Source organism: Psammomys obesus, unplaced genomic scaffold (assembly GCF_907164565.1).
Source record: "Psammomys obesus unplaced genomic scaffold, mPsaObe1.curated_primary_1811, whole genome shotgun sequence".
Lineage (NCBI taxonomy): Eukaryota > Metazoa > Chordata > Mammalia > Rodentia > Muridae > Psammomys > Psammomys obesus.
In genome coordinates this window covers 13,050,437-13,073,226 of record NW_026586173.1, presented here as the reverse complement: position 1 = coordinate 13,073,226, position 22,790 = coordinate 13,050,437, and the positions used below count along the sequence as shown (strand labels likewise).

The 22,790-nt window shown below is 42.5% G+C and overlaps 1 protein-coding gene across 1 annotated transcript in view; it reads left to right on the top strand.

Annotated features, from left to right (window-relative positions):
* Positions 1-5: 5 nt before the first annotated feature.
* LOC129672058 (zinc finger protein 809-like) overlaps positions 6-22,790 on the top strand; it is a 52,787-nt gene continuing 30,002 nt past the window's right edge. The window contains 2 exon segments of the mRNA XM_055601255.1: positions 6-86; positions 5,301-5,441. Of these exon segments, the coding sequence (XP_055457230.1) occupies positions 6-86; positions 5,301-5,441 (222 nt within the window).

The window sequence follows — 22,790 nt, the reverse complement described above, 5'->3', positions numbered from 1 at the left end:
TGGCGATGCCTTCCGACTTCCTGGAGGCCGGGGAGACACCGGTGGAGAGCCAAAGCGGGACCCTGAGCAGGGAACAGCAACATCCCGTGGGCTCGTGTCTCAGAAGTGCCCTTCAGAGGACGGGAGGGTAGCACTGGGGTGGAATGCTTGTCCACCCGGAAGAAGCCTATCACTGCCTAAAACACGTGGTAAAATTAGCCCGGCCAGGCATGGTGGCACGTGCCTTTAAGCCCAGCAGCTGGGGGCAGAGACAGGCAGAGGCCTGTGCGCTTGAGAACAGCCTGGTTTACAGTGAGCTCCAGGCCAGCAAGGCTAACAGGTACCGTCGCAAAACTACCGCTGCTAAGTAAATAAATTCAAGAGACTAGTACACACTGAGTCAAAAGTTCAAACTGTTAGAAATAGAAAAAAGAACTTAAGACTCACTTTTACTTATGTGCCGTTTTATTTATTCAGTGCTGAAATACCGACATCTGCCACTTGGCGTAGGTGCCCATAGGGATCAGAAGAGGGCGTCGGCTCCCACGAGGCTGGAGTCACAGGGGTGCCGAGCCTCATGGCGTGGGTGCCAAGAACGGATCCTGCATCCTGCAGAGCAGTACATTGTCTAAACCGCTCAGCCCTCTGTCTAGCCCAGAGGAAAATTCCTAGTCACTTGGAAGCCGAACACAGTGGTGATGGCTTAATCTCAGTGCTAGGAGGTAGAGACAGAACTGCCATGAATTTGAGGATAGTCCAGGTTATATAGTGAGAATCAAATAAACAACAGCCAAGCAGAGCAAAAATATTAAAAAGCAAAGCCCAGACTAGGCAGTGGCAGTGTCACACTCCTTTAATTTCAGGGCTCCAGAGGCAGAGGCAGGAGGATCTCTGGGAGTTCGAGGCCAAGCCTGGTCTACAGAGCAAGTTCCAGGACAGTCAAGGCTACACTGACAGAGAAACTCTGTCTCGAACTCTCACCCTCTGCCAAAACAAAACAAAACCTAAACCAAAAAGAGCTGGTAAGGTGGCTCAGCAGATGAAAGAGCTTGTCCATTCCAGGGGGTTGGAGTTATTTCCCCAGTACTCACACGGTGACGGGAAGAACTCCTGACCTTCCCATGCAAATCGTTGCACTCATTGGACAGGCACACAAATTTAATAAAAGACCCCCCGAGCAGCAGAAAACAAGCCAGCTAAACATTTTTTTCTTTTTCTTGAAACAGAATCTTACTATGTAGCCTGGCTGATTTGGAGTGCACTGTGTCACTGAAGTGGCCTTGAACTCGGAGATCCCCTGCCTTTGCCTGGAGAGTATTGGCATTAAAGGCCTGACCACACCCAGCCATGCCAGTTACTTTTTAAAGTCATGTGAAAACTCACACATTAAAACAATGTGAAAAGCCTGGTGCGATGAATGCATCCTGTTCCATGAAATACCCATCTTGAGGGAAATAGTATGGAAGGCACAGACTAGGAGCTGGGGAGATGACTCATTGCTGCTTAGTACCCGAGGCTCTTGCCGAGGACCGGGTTCGAGTCTCAGCACCCACTCAGTAGCTCACAAACATCCGTAATTCCAGTTCCGAGGTATCCAGTGCCCTCTTTTGACTTAGTGGATACCATGTGTTCATGCAGTTGACATACGTGCATGCTGGCAAGCACTCACAGCACCTGTAAAAATAGATAAAAGTAATATAAAAGGCACAACCTATTTTCTCTTTGAATAACCATGTGATTATCCGAGATCTCTGTGTTACGGATTTTTCACTATTCATTTCCAAAGAGTCATCAGTAAGACACCTTCGAGTAGTTAAGCGGCGGGTCACGTCGATTTCGTTGGTGTTGGGCTCATCCTAACAGACGTTACCTGTCTGTCCTGAGTGGTTGGCCCCTGGCTGCCCGTGAAATAGCTCCTGGATGTAAGGAAATTAGAGTGCTGCGGTGCACTTCCCCCATAGAGCATGCTTCCAAGTGGGGAAGGGCCGTGGCTGCTCGGCTGCTCGTGGCACATCTTTAATCCTAGCATTAGGGAGGTGGAGGCCGGTGGAGCTCTCTGAGTTCAAGGCCACTATTCGAGGTTGTCGTTTCTCTGACACCCTCATCACACCTTGCCGTCTCCTGCCGTCAGCCGCCATGTGAATGTTAGTTATCTTACCAGTATCGCTGATTTCTCCGCCGCTGTTTGTTTCTTCTCCGTTCCTCCTTCTCTCTGTTTAGACGGTATCATGTGGTACCTGTCTAATTCAGATTTGCCCGTACTGTGCATTGCTTTGAGTAAAAAGGTCTTCCATTCTTTGAGTTTTCGCTGAGCTAGGGGCTTAAACCTGCCTCTGTCTGCCAGGCAAGTGCCCTGCCGCTGACCTATGTCCCATCGTCATTTTCAGTTTACAGTGTCAGCTTCTTGCTGGTTTGGAGGTTGGCACTGAACGTAATGGTGTGTTCTCACTGCTCTCCTTTCCCAGATGGTGTCTTCTGTTGCATCATCACCCATTTCCATCACGTGCGCTCTTATGCCCTCCCAGCCCCACAAACCCACTCATATGTTTTAATGCGGGATTTTCACCAAAGGAAAAGCGTGAAGTGTTTGTCATCGCCAGCCTGAGCCATTTTAGCAAAATGTTTTCCAGTTCACTTGCTTTTCCTGAAAAAGTCACTTGATTTTTCATCGTGACTGCGTGAAATTCTGCTGGATTTTACGAATGTACTCGTTGGTTTTTAAAGAAGGCCTCGCTATGTCTTAGCCGGCCTAGAACTCACAAACATCTGTTTGTCTCTGCCTCCAGAGGTCTGGGATTAAAGGCTGTGCCACCACAGGTACATTTTCTCTATCTGCCCATCTGCTGGTGGACACCTGGCATTTCCTGGGCACCGTGAGTACCGCAGTGCTGCGAGTTTCTCTGGTAGGTTGACCGAGAGCCCTCTGGAAGTATAACAAAGAATGGTATCCCTGGGTCATGTTTTGTTGTTGTTGTTGTTGTTGTTAAGAACCTTCATGCTGATTTCCACAGTAGCTGAACAGCTTTAATTCTCAGCAGCAGAGTTTTAAAAGATTTATTTATTTATTATGTATAAACTATTTTCCCTGCGTATGTTCCAGCAGGCCATGAAAGGTACCAGATCTCACTATAGATGGTTATGCGCTACCATGTGGTTTCTGGGAATTGAACTCAGGAACGCTGGAAGAGCAGCCAGTGCTCTTAACCACTGAGCCATCTCTCCAGCAGAATTAAGGATTCTTCTTTTCCTATATACTCAGCTATTTTCAAACAGTTATTCTGCCAATCCACGAGCGTAAGCAGGCTTCCTAACTGCTAGCATCCTTTTTGTTTGTTTATCTGTTTATTTATTTTTTGATGTTTTGTTTTCTATTACTGATCGTTTTTTCATTTAGATTTTGAATTAATTATTTATTCACTTTATATCCCGCTTATGCTCCCCTACCTTCTTTCTTCCCGATCCCACCCTCCCTCCCTCTTTCCTCATCCCTTTTTCCTATTCCTCAGAAAAGAGGAGTCCCTCCCCACTCCAGTTCATCAAGGGAGTCTTGTGGGAAAGTGGGGGGAAGGATGGAAGGACCTGGAGGTGACAGGAGCTCCACAAGAAGACCAAGAGAGCCAAGTAACTTTATGGAGACTGAAGCCCTAACCAAGGACCATGTATAGACTGAACCTAGGCCCCTGCACAGATGTAACAGATGGCAGCTCAGGGTGCATGTGGGTTCCCTAGTAAGGGGAGTCGGAGTCGGGGCTGACTATGATATGGGCTCCTTTTGGTCTTTTAAGACAGGGATTTTTTTTTTTTTTTTTTATAGCCCTGGCTGTTCTGGAACTCACTCTGTAGTCCAGGCTAGCCTCAAACTCAGAGATCAAGTGCCTCTGCCTCCCAAGTGTTGGGATTAAAGGTGTGTGCCACCATGTCTGGCTTTTATTTATTTCTTTAGTCTCTTAAAGTTTTCATTATAGAAATCTCTCACTTTCTTGATTAGGTTTATTTTCTCTGATTTGCAAGCTATTGTTAATTAGATTCTTTCATGATTTTTTTGTTCCTCTCAACTAGTTCGTTGTCTTTTTTTTTTTTTCCTGTAGAAAGCTGCCGGCTTTTGCATGTTGACTATATATCCTTCTTTGTTGAAATTGTTTCTCAGGTCCAAGAGTTTTCTGGTAGAATGTTGGGCCTTAGATCTATGAGCTCATGTCATCTGCAAATAAAGCTGGTTTGAAATCTTGTTTTCTGTGTTGTGTCCCTTTTATTTACCTTGTTTTACTGTTCCAGGTGAGACATTGAGCAATATATTGACTAAGAATGTCACATAGAGAGTGGGAACCCTTGTTTTGTTCCAGTTCTTCCAAGAAATGGTCTCAGTGTTTTGGCCATTAGTGTGATGTTCATTACAGATGTTTTAGGTTATATTTTCTCTCTTTTACAATAACTTAGGCTATTCTATAAGAATTTCATCTATGTGTACAATGTATTTTGATCGTATTTATCCTCATTCTCCCTTCCCTGACCCTCAACATGTTTTCCCCTAACTTGATGTCCTCTTCTTTAAAAAGAAAAATGAAGCTGGCTGGTGGCGGTGTGGGCCTTTAATCCTACCACTTGGGAGGCAGAGGCAGGCAGATCTCTGAGTTAGAGGCCAGCCTGTTCTACATACAAAGTAGGTTTCAGGACAGGTAGGGCGACAGAGAAATTCTGTCTCGAAAACCCAAAAATTGTCTACATCATTGTCCTAAAATGTCTCCCATATATTCCAGGGGCTTCAAAGTTTCAGAATTTATTTTAAACTTTGATCCATCTTTAGTTATTTCTGTGTGTGGTAAGAAAGAAAAAAACAATTAGTACCTTTCTTCTTTTTTCTTTTTTTTTTTTTTTAGCATATAGATAGGTTAGCCATGTTTCTCAGCACAGTTTATTGATGAGAACTTTGCTGTGCTCTGAGCAAAGTTCTAGAAGCCTGTCTTGAAAGGAAGTTGACTGCAGATGTTGGTCTGCAGTGGCCAGCAAGGCTAAGACTCCGTGGATGGACAGGTAGGTACTCTAGTGTACCTGTGAGAGGGCCCCGGGAACTCCAGGTGGTTGAGCTAAAGAGTAGAGCAAACAAAGCACTTCTCATTCTTACTATTAAAGCAAGCAAAACAGGAGGTGACATTTATAGTTAGCGTAAGCAAAACCAAGTACTGCGAGGAAGTACACCTGGGGTCAGGTCTTACCATCTTTGGTCATGTGAAAAGAGCCCAGAATATTCCCCCCAGGCCTTTGCCTTTCCTGCAGACATCATGAGCACGCGCCGAGATGTTCCCGTCACATCCTCGCTCTAGAAGGCCACCTTCTACGCCCCCATCCGTGCTCTCACAGAAGACCCGGGACTGGTTTTTAGCCGTCACTGGGCGCCTCATAACTGCCTGCAACTCCAGCTGCAGGACAACCAGCTCTGTTCTGGCCTTCAGAGGTGCCCACACGTAGGTAGTGCACATACATGTTCTAGCCCATGCACATACGGGTAAAGTGAAAAATAAAACAGACTTTTGAAAAAAAAACATTCTCTAACGAAATTTACAAGTCACCCATCAAAATGCAGTTCCTAACACAGAGTCGCTCTCTTTCAACCGTGGGGTCGACTTAGCCCCTTGCTTTTTTGTACGTTGCTTCCTGAGCCAGCTCTTGTTCTGGACGCCTGATGGCCTGAGTTCCATGCCCCCCACTACAGAGAAGAGCTGGACGTGGTGGCACACATCTGTAATCTCACGCTTGCGGTGAGACGGGAGGTGGATGCTAGGTAACCAGAGGCTTGTGGGCCAGGTAGCCAGGAGTATCTCAGGCAGCCAAAGAAACAAGGAGGGCCCCTGTTTCAGCAAGGTAGAAAGTGAGGATCAACCCCACTACACGTGAACCTGCGCTCACTCATGTAGCTCACACTCACACAGTAACAGTACATTGAAACGGGGTTGGAGAGATTGTTCGGTGGTTGCGAGTCTTCTTACAGAGGACCCAGTTTTGATTTCCAGCATCGTGTCAGGAGCTCATAGCTGCCTGTAAGTCCAGCTCCAGGAGACGTCAAGCCTCTGACCTCCACAGGCGCCACCTTTCACAGGCCCACACCCACACCCATATACATAATTTAAAAAACAAATCTTAAGAATGGATAAATACAAGTAATTTTAATACTTTATTGTTATTTTTAGGAAGAGGATATACAAAGGTAAAGAGGTAAAAGAGACGTATAAAATATAAGGTAGATTATAAAGATTTTAAGTTAGCCTGGGTGACTCCATTTTGAAATGAGGAGCCATCTTGACCAGGAGCTGAACTCAGGTACCAGGAAATATCACAGAAGGTGCTTTTGGCAGAAAACAGTTAACTCTCCTAGCAACAGCCTCCAGGAAATATCACAGAATAAATACTTCACAGAAAATTGAGACAATCTCCCTGGCAATAATTAATGAGAATTGGCTGGGAAAATTCTCCCCAGTGTTCCAGACATAGTTTAGTAGAATCACAGTTGTGATTATATGCCTTAGGCAATTGTGATTATGTGCCTCAGAGAAAGTCACCTCGCCCTTCTGACTTTTACCCAATCCTATAAAGTCAAGGCATGTGCCCCCTGCTTGCTGCCATGGAAACCCCCTGCTTGCAGTCTTTCCCTTTAAAAACCCTGCTCACTCAGAGCTCGGGGTCCCACTTCTCTACTACTGCATCAGTGAGACTTGGGTCCTGAATTCCATTACTCTTGTAATGAAGCTGTCTTGCTCTTGCATCAAGTCATCTCCTGGTGTTCTCTGAGGGTCTCGTGATCCTGGCATAACAATTAAAGTAATGCTATGGGAAAGCTGTTGTCTAATTTTTCTTTTTTCAAGATTTATTTTTTATGTAAACAGTGTTTTGCCTGCACATATACTTGCTCACTAGAAGAGAGCACCAGATCCCATTATAGAGGGCTGTGAGCCACCATGTGGTTGTTGGGAATTGAACTCAGGACCTTTGGAAGAACAGCCAGTGCTCTTAACCTCTGAGCCATCTCTCCAGCCCTTTTCAAAGTTGTGGGGTTTTTTTGTTTTGTTTTTCTTTTTTAAATTTTCATTTCATGTCCATTGGTGTTTGTCTGGATGTCTGTGTGAGGGTGTCGGGTCTCCTAGAACTAAAGTAACAGACAGTTGTGAGCTGGCATGTGGGTGCTGGGAATTGATCCTGGGTCCTCTGGGAGAGGAGCAGCTGGTGCTGGCTGAAGAGATTTTTGTTTGTTTGTTTGTTTTTGTTTTTTGTTTTTCAAGACAAGGTTTCTCTGTGTATCATTTGGTGTCATGGTCTCGCTTTGTAGACCAGGCTGGCTTCCAACTCACAGTAATCCACCTGCCTCTGCCTCCCTGAGCGCTGGATTACAGAAGTGCGATACTATGCCTGTTTGGGAAAGCTATTTTCCAATCTGAGAGAAAGATAATTTGCATCAGAAATCCTGTGGAGGATTCTTATAAAGTTTGTCATGGTGACGTAAGCTAATCGCGATGTGCACTTCTTTCCCAAACATCTATCCTTGCTTTGGAGAGAGAATATGTGACCATGCTGGCATCTTAGAAGTTGCTATTTTATTAAAGGAAAAAAAAAACCAATTTCACAGGTGAAAGATATGTGATGTAGTATGTGAGTTCTCAAGTCGATGCCCTGGCCCGCTCCTAGGTTCCTTAGCCCTGTGATGTCATCATTGGTGGCAGCTGCCAGGAGCTGGGATAAAAGGACCCTGAGTCTTCATTCTCTGTCTTGCTCCTCTCTCACTCTCTCCTCTTTCTTTGTCAGGGCACCCCCTCCCCCACTTCTGTCTCTGCCCTCAGGGCTCGCTCAGGCTCTAATGCTCTTCTGCTTCCCTCCACCCAAATAAACTCATGCAAGATCTGTTGTGTAACATGTAACACCATTTAAAAATAACTGACAGTGTAACATTGTACATACAGTTACTAAAATGGGTAAAAATGACAAGAAACTGTAGGGTAAAATTCCTGGGCAAGCCAGGAGTGGTGTCAAACCGTCTTAAATCCCAGCACTTAGGGGAAACAGAGGCCAGGCTGTTTTACATAGCAAGTCCAGGACAGCCAAGGCTACACAGAGAAACCCTGTCTCGAAAAACCAAAAACTAAAAACCAACCAACAAACAAATTCCTGTGAAAACCTCCAGCTGAAAAGTAGGTGGAAAATTTATCTCTGCATTTTTCAAAGCCATAAAACAAAGCAGCAAAGAGATATTACAAACCACTACAAAATCTTACTGTATTTTTTTTTGTATAAACTTATAATGACTAGAATGTATACACTTAAAATTAAACCTTGTAGAAGGCAAAAAGGCCTTGTTCATGAGAGACCAAAGAAATAAAAACTAGGTTTTTGGGGTACTGAGCTAAAAAGTTTAAAACATATCAGGCCAGTTGACCTTGCTGCTCCTTAGGGGTACTGTTGCCAGGAAACTGACCTGGGTGGGTGGCCTTGCTCCTGGAGATAATAGACCACCTCTCTCCTAGCTGCAGGCTATCAGTCCAGGACAGGACTGAAGCCCAAGGCTGACCCTTTCTCCTCACGCACCCCCCTCCCCCTGCAAAGGCAAAAGAGAACAAAATTCATGGTCCTGGCACTTTCCCATAGCAAGCAGTTTTGAAATGTAGCATCCCCTTTTTCTGTATTAACCAATAGAACCTTGCCAGGCTAGAATCCCCTGCTTTGGGCGTGCTTGGAGGGACTGGGACCTATAAATCATCCACAATCCGGAGTTCGGGGCTCTCAGCTGTGTCTGTGAGAGTCCAGCTCGAGCTGCGAATAAAGATCCTTGTGTGTTTTACAATGGATTTGATCAACTCCTGGTGGTCTTTTGGGGGTCTCACAAATTGGGTATAACATGCACACAGATCAGATTAGCCCTGGAGAGCCCAGGAAGGTTAAACACACAGCTTATGAGTTCGGGGCTGCTCTTCCTGGAATGCCAGGAATGATGTGGTTTTAAAACCTGGTGGTGCTTTGCTGTCTGATGAGACAGGTTCTGCCCATATCCTCAGAATTTATGTTTTACTTATCTCAGACCCTTTTTCCCTAGATCTTGAGCATTGTTTCTAGACCATAAACCCATTCTTATGAGTGATGTCACTTGTGCTTTTCAATAGCCTAAGTGACTTCTATGTTATCTTAGAGCCAGGCCAATCCTGCTACCCGCAGGCATTGACACCTCAGTCAAGCACCCTAGACCCCAAATCTTAGGCACTCTGAGTCAACAGTACTCATTCTTGTGAAAGAAGCCAGGTGTATTTTGTGAAAAATCTCAGTGTAAACACACCTTAAATTGTTGTGCACTAGGGACTGAGTTAGTTGGCATCAGAAAACTTTTCCCCCAATTTTGATGTGTTTAAATATGGCTAAAATAAAATGATCTGGGTCAGACTCTGTAAGTCCTGGCCCAACTGGTACCAAAATTGGGGTGGTCTGATTTTCGTTCCTCAGTGACGACCATTGTTTTTCCCTTCCTGAAGGGACCACAAAACCTTACGTGAGGATAAGAAGACAGTAATGTGACGTTTGTGCCGTTCATGAATAGTGACATCCTAAATGTCATCTTAGAAATCGATGAAGTGTGTACCTAATAAAACTAACGAACATCAGTTGAGGCATTAGTGGCATGGGGGAAGCCCCAGCCCTACACTAATGGAGAAATGGTTGAAGTAGATAAAGCTTGGCATTCCGTCACAAAGCAAACTTGAAATTGGAAGATGGGCGGACACTATTTGAAGAGTGTTTCCTCCAGAGGTTAACTGGTGGCAGAATTTACTAAAGCTCCATAGGTTGGGTCCGGAGTCACACAGATAAATCACACACTGAGGTTCTCAGCAGTGCAGAGCAAACAGGGGCAGTTTTATTCCCCTCGGATTTTTCAGGGCCAGCCAGCTAGGGATGCAGCCAGACTTGGGAGCTAGATCTGTGACCGTGGGCAGCCTCCTGGATCAGTTTTTATATGGGGAAAACCACAGATATCCCGCTTGCAAAATTTAGACTATCTAGGCAATGAATTACTCTCTCTGACCTTTAAGCCGATTGGCTAGGTCTAACGTCATAGGAGTCTATGGAGTTTCCCAGACCCAAGGCTGCCTCCTGTTGGGGAATCTCCCCAGCTAGAAAAACAAGATGTCATAATTAGATCGAGGAACATAAGTCAAACTAAGGTTACAGACTAACGTGGAATTATTAGAACTATTGTCAAGTTTTAATAGAACAACTCCAGTCCTGTACGTAGTGAACCTGATGATATGCAGTCTGATAAGTTTAACATAATGGAGGCCCTGTAAAGCCCTGTCTCAAAAACAAAAACAAAAACAAACAAACAAATAACATGAAATCTGATTAAGAGAAGCATAAATTATAAATCATTTAAAATAAATTCTAAATATACATTTTCTATTTTTTGATCAGTTCTCCTGAAAAGGCACTGTGTGGTATTGTTATTTTTGTTCAGTTTTTAGTATTAATACATTTAATATATATAGCAATACTGTCTAAAAAAGGAACATACAGGAAGGTTTTGTATGGAACTGAACTTAGCATAAAGCTGAAATGGAAGCCCTGTGGCATGAGCACAGCAAACTCACCAAATGAATATAAGAAAAGAACTTGGGAAACACGTTATGTTACAGGTCTGGGGTAGTTCTAGTTCACCAGTCTGACCATTAATAAATTTTAACAAAGAGGCTTTTGTTCGTACACTGGCAGCAGGCCTATACCAAAACCTTGAGATTCCGGAATGCAGACCCCAGCCACCTCAGTCAGGGGTTTACCAAGGGGAAGAGCACAAACTTGCATTCTGTCCTCACACTGTTATACCTAGTTCATGAGACCTCAAAAGACCGCCGGCCATGCCAGGAGTCAGAAATCGTCTGCAAAAGCAAAGAGCCTTTATTTCAGGCTTAAACTCAGATTCCCAGCATCAACTGACACAGTCAGAGGCCAGGAGCCTCTAGCCTAGAAAGAAGCTGATTTTTATAGCGTTTTTAGCAAGGGGAAGGGGCTGCCAGACCTCGAGGTTACATGATTGGGTGACATTTAGCAAGAGCAGGCTTGTTACATAGTGATTGGCTAAAGGCAAGTTGGAGTAGCTATTTGGGCAAACACAAGGAAAACATACAATTGTTTTGGCAAGCACAAGGACAAGCTATTTCAACCCATTTTCTGATTGACTGGTGTCAGGGTGGGCACACTGTGTCTTGTGGAATGTTATGGTTTCCTGCAAGTACAAACATGTTTTTCAGGTTCTGGGTGTGAGAACTAGGTCAATTACAAAATGGAGTCTGTTGTGCTCAGATTCTTCACCTCAAACAGAAGGTTCTCTCCTGTAAAGCAAAGCTTGTTCACAAGAGCAGAAACTGCAGTTCACCTCCTGACCTATGACCTTGCATAAATGACAGATTTGTTAAAGTTTATAGAATCAGGCAATTGCAAAAATGAACCCTTTTCTATATCTAAGCCCACAACTCTGGGAGAAGCCCGCTGCTCTCCTGGAGGCCACATTTATACCTGAAACCCCAGAAGCACCCTTTTCTACCAAATGCCACACCAGTACCCAGAACCGCAGAACCTCAGTGTGAGAGACCAAAGAATTTTGGGTATTGGTTTAAAGTTTATAGCACAAGCCTGAACAAAGGCTAGCCAGGTGGAGACATGTCTAGCCACCTGCTTGGGGGGTGGAGAGGAAGGGGAGGAAACCAGCCTTACTATATTTTTTCCCTGCCCATTAGAGATACAGTTGCTAGGAAACTGGCCCAGATGGCCAGGCCAGAACTGTTTGTGGTCTTGGCGCCTGAAGTAAACCAATCATTTCAAAAGTCAATTTCCTTACCCAATCATGTAACGCCAAGGCATGTAACTCCTTGTTTGTGTTCCCCCCCCCCCTTTAAAAACCTTGTTCCCCTAGATCTCAGGACTTTATTCCTTTCCTGCTTCCACTTGCAGTGGAGTCAATTCCTGGTGGTCTTTGGAGGTCTCACGAACTGGGCATAACAAGTGGCAATGCCAGTACCCAAAACTCCAGCAGAGTCACCCTGCTGGACCCGATGACTCACTGGCCACTGGTCACTCAGACCAGAAGACCAGAAAGGAAACAGAAGCCAATGGAAAAACACCCATCCAACTAAGACAAATTCAGAAATTGGCATCTAAACCTATAATTACCCCAGACCCAGATGCCTAGAGGCCTGTGTAAGAACACAATCAACAACATTGAGCCAGCCCTCTGGTCACACTTGCTCTCTCCTCCTCTGCTGTTACACTGTGACAGCTGGTTGCAGTAGCAGTCCTAGAATTTAGTCTTTTTCTCTCCCCTATTGCCACTGTCTCAACATATTAACCCAATCCTATCCTGACACTGCCTTTAGCTTAAACCTATTCATACAAATGAAACTGTAATGTTCTGTAATGACAAATGTTTACTACATTTATGGTTTATTTTCATGCTAAAAGATCTCTAAATCTTTAACTGAGACTTTAAGTCTCAAACTGAATAGGGATAAAGCTGCAAGTCCTAATCTTGTAAAATCTGTATTAACTTATTATTATAAGTTGTTAAAAGTAATTAAAACATACAAGTTAATTATCAGTTACCTCATAAATAATCAGATTCTTTAATGTGTTTATAAATATACTTATAATCATGATTAATTACAGAAATAAGCTTTATGTAGCCTCCTGTATACATGTTTTCAAGGTTAAGCCCAAATTAAAGTACACTCCATAATTACTGGTCTCCAAACTCCTCAGAGATCTGCTGAAGACGACATTTAAAATGTTCAATTAAAAAAAAAAACTTCCCACACTAATCAGAGACCCCTAAGAAAGAAGACGTTAAGGTCTCCAAAGAAGACAGTTGGAACACCACACCAATGACTCCACCTGGACTGAACTGTGGTAATGCTAATCCCCGGACAAAACTGCCCTGTGCCTCACCTGCCGCCAGGAACCTGCATGAACTGGACGCTTTGGGGTAGACTGCTGTACTCTGCCTCATCAAACTAAGGTCAATGTGTTATGCCCAGTTCGTGAGACTCCCCAAAGACTATCAGGAATCGGTAAATACATGAGGATTTATTGTATACATGTTTGAACACAGGACCCAAATCTCACTGATTGGGCAGTAGAGAAGTGTGACCCTGAGCCCTGAGTGAACAGGGTTTTTAAATGGAAAAACCACAAGTGGGGGGTGGGGTGGTGAATTCCATGCCTTGGCGTTACTGGATTGGATAAAAGTCATAGTGGCGAGGTATCCCCTTAGCTGAAGCTTAACTGCAATTCATATTCTTCTGAACTACATCTGGAACATTGGAGAGAATTTTCCCACCCGATTCTGATTGGTTGTTGTCAGGGGAATTATCTCTATTTTCTACCAAGTGTTTATTCTGTGATATTTTCTGGAAGCTGTTGCTAGGAGAGTTAACTCTATTTTCTGCCAAGTGTACACTCTGTGATTTTTTTTTCCTGGTACTTGAGTTCAGCCCCTTGTCACAAGTGTGCATAAGATGGCTTCTCATCTCAAAATGGAGTCACCCAAGCTAACTTAAGCTTTTCATTCCCCCCTTTTCTTGTGCATAAAGTGGCCAATCTTGGGCTCGTACAGTCTGTCATCAGCTTTAAGCTGGCAGTACTGAGTTCTCATTACCATCAACTGTATGGTCTCTAATCTTTGCCTAATATATATATCCTAACAGCTGATTAAACAAGCATGGTCCAAAAGCAGAAGATTCTGTTTTTAAGCTATTATTAAAAGTCTGGCTTTGCACATTTGGCATTGCAATACTAGTTCCTACTCCAACTAAGCAGGTCCCCAAGATAATAGCTAATGTAGGGAGCCCCTTTTTATTTAACAATGCAGCCTGTTAGGTGGGATTGAAGGAGGCCTTTTCTTCTGAAGCTGCTTCAGTGCTGACCATGGGGCCGTCAACATCAAGGGGCTAGGAAAGCTGAAATGCCAACCAAAGGCTGGGCAATGGGGCACTCTTCAGAAGTGTCTGGTTAGTTGGTCCACCTGAAGAGGCAGGGATCAAACATGTCAGCTTCCAGGAAGCCCAGATCTCAGCTTGCAGTCTATAGCTGATCCCAAATAGAGTAAACCAGGTGTAAATCTGTGAAGACAAATTCGGACTAGAGACAGAAGTTAAAATTTGTCTAATAAATGGGAAAAGTGAGGAATTCCAAGACCAAGGGAAAAATTCATCTGGGGTCTGTTTGAACTATGCCAGATTCAGGTCTCATGACTTTTTGATTTCTTGAAACTCATATGAATTTTTAGTTTACAAAAAGAAATATATATATATAAAACAACTCAGAAAAGTAACATATAAACAACATTCTGTGAGTAACAGATAAAACTGCATCCAACGGAATGAGTATCAGTTCTTCTTAGCTGTTTGTTTTGTAAACAATTTGTGTGCCCACGGTCTGAAACTCTGACACTTTAACTGTGGGCACAGCTCTTGGTAATCAGCCACCATGCCATTTCTTGTACACTCAGCATCTACTTTTAGCCCCACCTCCATGTCACCTTAGAAAGTTAGGCAGAAATACATTAACAGCTTTAGTGCTAAACTCGATGCTTGGACTTTCCTTAACAAAGAAACTAGAGGGAATATGTTTAAGATATTCCTGGGTCAAAGTCTACTTCAGAAATATCAGATATTAAAAATACTGTAGTAAAAGCTATGACTTTTGGGTCATATATACACATTGGACAGACATTCTTAGCATGATGGGAAGCATCTCTAAATCTATCTCCAGAAGACAACCAGGAAGAAATGAAAATCTCAAGCTTGTGACTGAATGATAAGCACTCAGTTCAACTTATCAAAACCCTACTGATCAATATCAAAACTCTGAACTTCTGAAATCTTATAACATAAGCATAATAGCTTGGCAGGGGAGAAATCCAAAATATTTCTCATTTTAATATGAGAAATTCATATTAAATTATAATTCATATTTATACATCTTAAAACATTTCTTTAGACCCTCTAATTTTTTCATTTATCAACCCTGAAACATTTTCCCAGACCCTCAAATAATACTTTTTAGATTCTCACAACCTAAACTTTTATATCCTCAGACTCTATATAAACTCCATATCTTTCTGTTCAGCTATTCACCATAAGGCACAGATAACTAACATGAAGTCTGTGAGCAAGGCAAACCTGTTTGCCTTTTTAAATAGAAGACCTAGTACCTGATAATTCTAAGCTAATGAACTAACCAATAAACTAACAGTGGATTTAATTGTTCACTCTTTAGCTACAAAGCTACCATTAACTTAGCTTAACCATCAATGTGATCAGAGACCTGAGAAGGATAAATTATGAGCTAAATAAATGTATCAATCCATGTGCCAATCAAAATGACAGTGACAACTAATCAGTCCATCACCCTAGGCAGTTGTCCCTGGCTCCTGTGGTCTTATAGCATCATGAGCAGAGGCAGTCCAGCCATCAGGAACAAAATATGAGAGACTGTTTCTGTGGAAAAAGGAACATGAGAGGTTAACTTTATCTCATCCTCAGCAATGTGAAATAATGGCTCTCCAGGTGTCCATAGCTTAGGCTGGGACTTCGCAGTGGGGCAGTTGGGGCAGTCTTGCCCAGTGATAACATTCCATAATCCAGAGTCACAGCCATCTGTTGCCATGCCCAGATCTTCTCAGAGACCTTGGGAGCAACTGCCAGGATTTTGAAACTCTCTGTTATACTGAGCTTACACATGTCAAAATGCCATAATCGTCAGATCTTTGACAAGCTTGAGGGCCTGCATATCTGAATTATTGTCTATCTTTAGTTATCTACTCTAAACTGCATCCTATAAAACAGAATGCTATAATCTCTAATTCTGGCATATTCCTTAGACAAATGTTTTAGGATCATATCTATTTTAGATAGATCTACATAGGCAAACTTTATAGTTACCCATCAAAGGCTTAGCCTTGAAAACATAAACAAAAGACTAGCTAAAGCTCAATCTTATACTCAACTGCAATCATTAGCATAACTTTAAATATCTTTCTGAGCTAAAATCAAAGCAAAACTTTCAATCAGATACAGTACATAGAAGGGCTAGCAAATCTTGCTCATCCTACCACATTGCATTGAGACTGAACAGCAAAAGTTTCACTTCACTAAATAGAGAGCTAAACAGGGCTGATAACCTTAGCAAAGATTGACTATTCTGGCCATACCAAACCTGATCGCCAGAAAAAAAAACAATATTAAATCATTTATATAGGAACTGATAACCAGGCATATATTTTATGTAATAATTAGCAATGATTTTAATATAACCCTGTATAACCCTGTGCTAATATGGAGCTGCGGTCTCTTTCCCCCTTTAAAGAGCACAAGAAAACATTTTGCACTGAAGAAACACCAGCCTTTTAAATGAACAGCAACATATTCATATTTGCAGGTATAAAAAAACAAAGCAAATACAATTCATATGCCCTCAGGCTTTTTATACGTCAAAACCCTTTTTATTATTTTTTATTATGTAAAAACTGAAATTTTAAAAATTGGCTCAAACAGTATGGCTTGGTTTCATTTAGTAAAATTAATAAAATAAATACCAAAGTCTTTTGTCTTCCCCCAAAGGATTGAGAAACTTCCAAGTTCCTTGCTAGACTGCCCAAGGTCATTATTTTAAAATGCCTGCTAAACCTCAAAATGTTTCATAGCCTTAAACATTCTTTAAAATCTGTTTTTGCAATATTAAAATAACATACCCTTTTTAGCTATAAAGTCACAAAGCATAACCATAATTTTAAAAGTCAAAACCAAATTTTATCAGTGCAAACAGTTCAGTGCCTCTAAAATCAATACCAAGTGTATTATTTTGATGTTGGCTGTCAGCAAGAAAAGTTCTTGTATACAAACACATAGAGGTGCAGCTTTAATATTTTATATAAACAGAGTTTCAAACCTTGTTTTTTATATACCTGGTTTTTAAGACAGGACAGAAATTATGTAAAATCTTAATATGCTTAATAAGCAATAATCAGTAAGACATATAAAATATAGGAAACTTACATATTCAAAACAGATAAAACTATAAAACTTATTTTTACTTCTTTCAGCTGTATTTTCAAAGGAGGAACACCTTGCTACCTGAGTCACCCAAGCTAACTTAAGCTCTTCAAATGTTCCCAAGTTCTTCCTCTACAGGAAAAATTCCTCAGACCCAAGTCTGACAGTCAAAGGCCTGTTGCTCTTGTCTGACCACAGAAAACCAACCACTTCTGCAATGAACCATGGACTATCCAATGACTGTCTAAGCAAGTTTCTGGCATTTTAACCTATACAAAATCCATTTAAATTATACTTCCTACTTGAATATATCCTTCGCAGATTTCTGAGGACATTGCTGGCTACTGTAGCCTCAACAGCAGCAAACACTTGGCTGCCTGTCCATCTATTTCATATGTAGTTTCCCTTTCAGACAGGCTTCACACTAGGAAAGATTTAAGTTCCTAAAGGTTATAACAAATACATTATACAGCTCTTAAAAAATGTAGTTTATAAGTCTGAAGGTATGACATTCAAGAAAATGCGTTAAGGTCTGAAGATATAAAGGCAAGTCATTTATGGGTCTGAGAAAGTAATTTAAGGTATATGAAAAGTTGTTTCAAATTTCTTCTTCCTATGCTCCTGTTTGGATCTCCTGATCTCCTCAACCCCTCCAAACAAATCCCTTTGCCTCAACATTCCCCAGGTTCTCTATACTCCTGTCCACAAACTCCCCTAAGCCTTCTACTCCATCTTTCTCATACACAAGAGGGTCGAATCTCATCTTTCTTTTCACTCTCCTACTTTTCCTCTTCCCAAATGATGCCAACTGTCCACTGCCAACCAATTTCCCTAAATTCATTAAGTGTCCAGATGTTCTCAGATGACACATTCTCAACAAATCCTATAACCCTGATTATAGAACATAGCTAAACCCAAACCTTCCTAGAGATTTCCTCTTCAAAAACACACACTCTCAAGCCCAAGCCCTCACAAGGTCGTCCAAGAAACTCACTCTTTTTTAAACTTCATTGATACTTTTTTTTTTTTGACAGGGTTTCTCTGTGTAGCATTGGCTGTTCTGGACTCATTTTATAGACCAGGCTAGACTTGAACTCACAGAGACTGGTCTGACTCTGCCTTCCCGAGGGCTGAAACTATAGGTGTGTGCTGTTGTACCCAGATCGAGAGACACCCAAAAGATCACCAGAGTTGAATCCAATGCAAAACACAGGAGGGTTTATTGGATCCAAGCTTGAGCTTGGGTTGCAGCAACTGAAGAGTTTAAGTTAGCCTAGATGACTCAATTTTGAAATGAGAAGCCATCTTGACCGGAGCTGAACTCAGGTACCAGGAAATATCACAGAATATGCACTTGGCAAAAAACAAAGTTAACTCTCTTAGCAACAGCCTCCAGGAAATATCACAGAATAAATACTTGGTAGAGAACAGAGACAATCTCCCTGGCAATAATCAATGAAAATAGGTTGGGAAAATTCTCCCCAATGTTCCAGATGTAGTTTAGAAGAATGGCAATTGTGATTATGTAAAAGGTCACCTCGCCCCTATGGCTTTTACCCAATCCTGTAAAGTCAAGACATGTGCCACCCTGGTTGCTGTCATGGAAATCCCCTGCTCACTCAGGGTTCAGGGTTCCACTTTTCTACTGCTGTGTCAGTGAGACTTGGGTCCTGAGTTCAATCGCTCTCATAATAAAGCTCTCTTTTCTTGCATGGAGTCATCTCCTGGTGTTCTCTGAGGGTCCCGTGATCCTGGCATAACACCAAGGTCTGTCAATAATAGTATGATTAAAATAACTATACCAGTTCCCTAGTTCTGAAGCTGGGCACGAAAACCTAGTGATTCAGTTACTACAGCTTTGCTGGAGCCTGCTAGCAGAGTCGAATAGGACATATGTGGGGAGTGAAGATTGAAATAATTAAAGCAAGTCACGCTATACATGGGATTGTTATGCCCATTTCGAGAGACCCCCAAGAGACCACCAGGAACAGGAGTCTGATGCAAACACACAAGGGTCCTATTTATTTATTTATTTATATATTTATTTATTTAGGCATCATTCTGTCTGCATGCCTACATACCAGAAAGGGGCACTAGATCTCACTATAGATGGTTATGAGCCATCATGTGGTTGCTGGGAATTGAACTGAGGACCTTTGGAAGAGCAGACAGTGCTCTTAAACTCTGAGCCATCTCTCCAGCCCCCCACACAAGGGTCGTTATTCAAGCTCAAACTTGGGCTGTCAATCATCCCTGATGCAGCTCTTCAGAAAGAGTGGCCCCAAGCCTCAGGAGGGCAGAGTTTTTAAAGGAAAAACCACAAGCAGGGAATTCCAAGCCTTGGCATTACAGGATTGGGTAAGAAGGGAATGGGTAGATTGACCTTTAAGATGATTGGTTCAGGCAGACTGGCCAAACTGCAAGGGGGAAGCAGGCTACTGAAAAGGCACATCTTGACTTGGGCAATACCCAGAACTGTGTCTATACTTTTATTTCATTGTTTGGCTCCAGGTGCAGGGTCTAATTATACTTGCCAAGTTGCTCCTGCCAAGTTCTTTCTGTGATCTTTCACTTTCCAAGTTCCTTCTGTGGATTTTTTACATGCCAAGTTCCTGATGGGGGAACTTGGGTCACCTAAAGGACAGGGCCATTCAAAATGGTATCTGAAAAGCAAGATGGAGTCAGTTCTATTCTTGCTCTCTCAGGATCAGCCCAACAGGGCTACAGCCCTGAGTTTATTCCACCATTCCTTTTCATAGGCAAAGCAAAAACAAGTCACATCAATACAAGAAAGTAGTTCATGGACCTGCCAAACTTTTTTTCTTAAACTATTTTCCTGTAGCAGATACGGTCCAAGGTCACACAAACAAGTTTTAAGGAACTTGGCTGAACATCCTCTTATCTCTGTCTCAAGGTGAAGGCCAGGGTGAAAACATGTTTTTCACTGAATATGCAATAACAAAGCAGCATGACAAACAAGCAGCTCTCCACACAGCTTGTCAGCTTCTAAAATTTCCCTAAGTTTTTCTTCTTTAATAATTTTTATCAGGTTTTCTGTCTCATGCTTATTAATATCACTTATTAATAATTTAAAAGTATATCTAAATAATCTGGAATACTCAAAATAATATGGAAGATTCAATTTTCTGCATAGCTGTTTTTTTTTTTTAAGTGTTTTTTCGGTTTTTTTTTTAAGATTTATTTATTTTATTATGTATACAATGTTCAGTCTGCATGTACACCTGAACACCGGAAGAGGGCACCAGATCTCATTATAGATGATCGTTAGCCACCATGTGGTTGCTGGGAATTTAACTTAGGACCTCTGGAAGAGCAATCAGTACTCTTAACCTCTGAGCCATCTCTCCAGCCCCTTTGTATAGCTGTTTTTCCCAGGGAACTTCCATTAGCTTTATTGTCATTAACACCAGCTTTTGTTACTTTATCTCAGCTCTAGCTTTTGGAGAGAGGCCTTTTAACAGTAAGAAATGTAAGTATGGGCTGGGGAGATGGCTCAGAGGTTAAGAGCACTGGTTGCTCTTCCAGAGGTCATGAGTTCAATTGCCAGCAACCACCTGGTGGCTCACAACCATCTATAATAAGATCTTGTGCCCTCTTCCAGTGTGCAGGTGTACATACAGATAGAACATTGTATATATATTAAATAAATCTTAAAAAAAAAGAAATGTAAGTTCAGCAAAAGTTGTGTAACAAATTTTCACCAAGGCAGTCCAGGTTGTCTGGGCACTGGAACTTTGTCAAGCAGTATCTTCAGGACAACTGGTTTGTCAAGAGAGCATGGGAAATCCACTTACTTTTAGGCAGTTTCACCCAGAATTTTTAGAGGTGTTTTTTGTTTGTTTCTTGGTCAGGCAAGCATGTGTTGGATAGCTCACTGAGCCTGAACACATAAAAAGTCACCTGGTGAAGCAGGATCAGCTACCCATTGTAAGTCACATTCTGTTCCTTTTGGCTTCATTCTCAGGCAGTTAGAACCTGATCCCTACCACAGCTGACTCTGGCTCACTTACAGTTTCTCATCAGTAAGGGGATACACATGGTTGCAGAGAATCCTGAATCTCATTCCCAAATAGTTTGTGCCCTAGTTGAATACTGTAAGAGAGGGTCAACACAGCAGGACTCATATCAGAGGTCAAAGGATTACCATAATTCTCAGATGTCCTAATTAGGATTACTACTGCTGTGACAGACAATACCCTGACCAAAAGCAACCTGGGGAAGAAAGGGTTTATTTGGCTTACATGTGCTGAGTCACAGCTCATTGAGGGAAGCCAAGGCATGAACTCAAACAGGGCAGGAACCTGGAGGCAGAAGATGATGAAGAGGTTGTGGAGGGGTGTTGATTACTGGCTTGCTCCCCATGGCTTGCTCAGCCTACTCTCTTGTAGAACCTAGGACCATCAGCCCAGGCATGGCACCACACACAATGGACCTGGCCCTCCCCATCAATCACTAATTAAGAAAATGCCTTTTAGTGGCTGGATTTTGTGGAAGCGTTTTCTCAGTTGAGGCTCCCTCCTTTCATGAACTCTAGCTTGTGTCAAGCTGACACAGAAGTAGCCAGCACACCAGGCCTCTTTTGGACTTCTACTATTCACTGACACAGATGTTTCAAAGGAATCTAATCCTGAAAGACCCCCGCCTCACCCTAAGTTAAACATAGCTAACGCCATTTTGTGGTACACCACTGTTTTGAGAAACTCTGCAGGCTAGGTGGGGAACTGGAAAATTACTGAGAAACCCAGCTGTGTCATATCTGCGGTCAGGCTGCCCCAGTCGAGCTAAAAACAGCTTGTGTTAATCACCCTCATGGGATATCTGTGAGACTGTTCCAGTTGAGATAGGAGTCCTAAGGAAAACAACATGTGGCGGGTCAAGTTCAGGGGTCATCATGACCGTTTCGACCACCCAGTTCCTGGAATCCTGGTGTCTCTGCCAAACTCTGACTCAAACTGTGGTCTCATGTAAATGTACCAATCAGCCCCCTGTAACCATGCTTCTCGCTTCTGTACCTGTGCTTCTGCTCTAAAACCCTATAAAAAGCCCAGCTTTCCACCCAGAGGGCGCGCAAGTCCTCCGAGAGACTTTGTCGCCCCGGGTACCCGTGTACTGAATAAAGCCTCTTGCTGTTTGCAGCCGAACAACTGGTCTCGCTGATCCTTGGGAGTGGGGGTCTCCCTGACGGAAGATTCCCCTCGGGGGTCTTTCAATCCTAAGGAGGAATCTGGTTTCATTGTTCTCTTGGTAGAAGTTTACACATCAAAACCCTACTCGGAGTGCAGTAACTCCTTTTCCTATAAGGTACCTCATTTTTCTCCTTTCTCCCACCACCTACCCTCTTTTACCTGTTGTTTAAAAATACACGGACACACATCCTACAATACTGACCTACCTCTGTAGCTAGCGCTGAGAAGAAATGTCTTGTTGGTAATTTCTAAGCATTCTTTAGGGAACTGAAATGTAATAAAGTTCCCCAAAGAAATGAATTCTGTTCACTGGTAAAAGGGAAAAATAAGGAAAAGTTTACATAAGATTTTGATGTGGCCTGAAGCCCACGTTTAAGACACTGGATCAGAATTATGGGCACATTTATCTCAAAACCTGTTTGGTGAGATAAAAACACACCTCCCCTCTGCTACATTCCTTTAGTGCACACAGTTCAGTGTGAAAGACCCCGTATCCCCCTGAGTTAAACAGAGTTAGACATAGCTAATGCCATTTTGC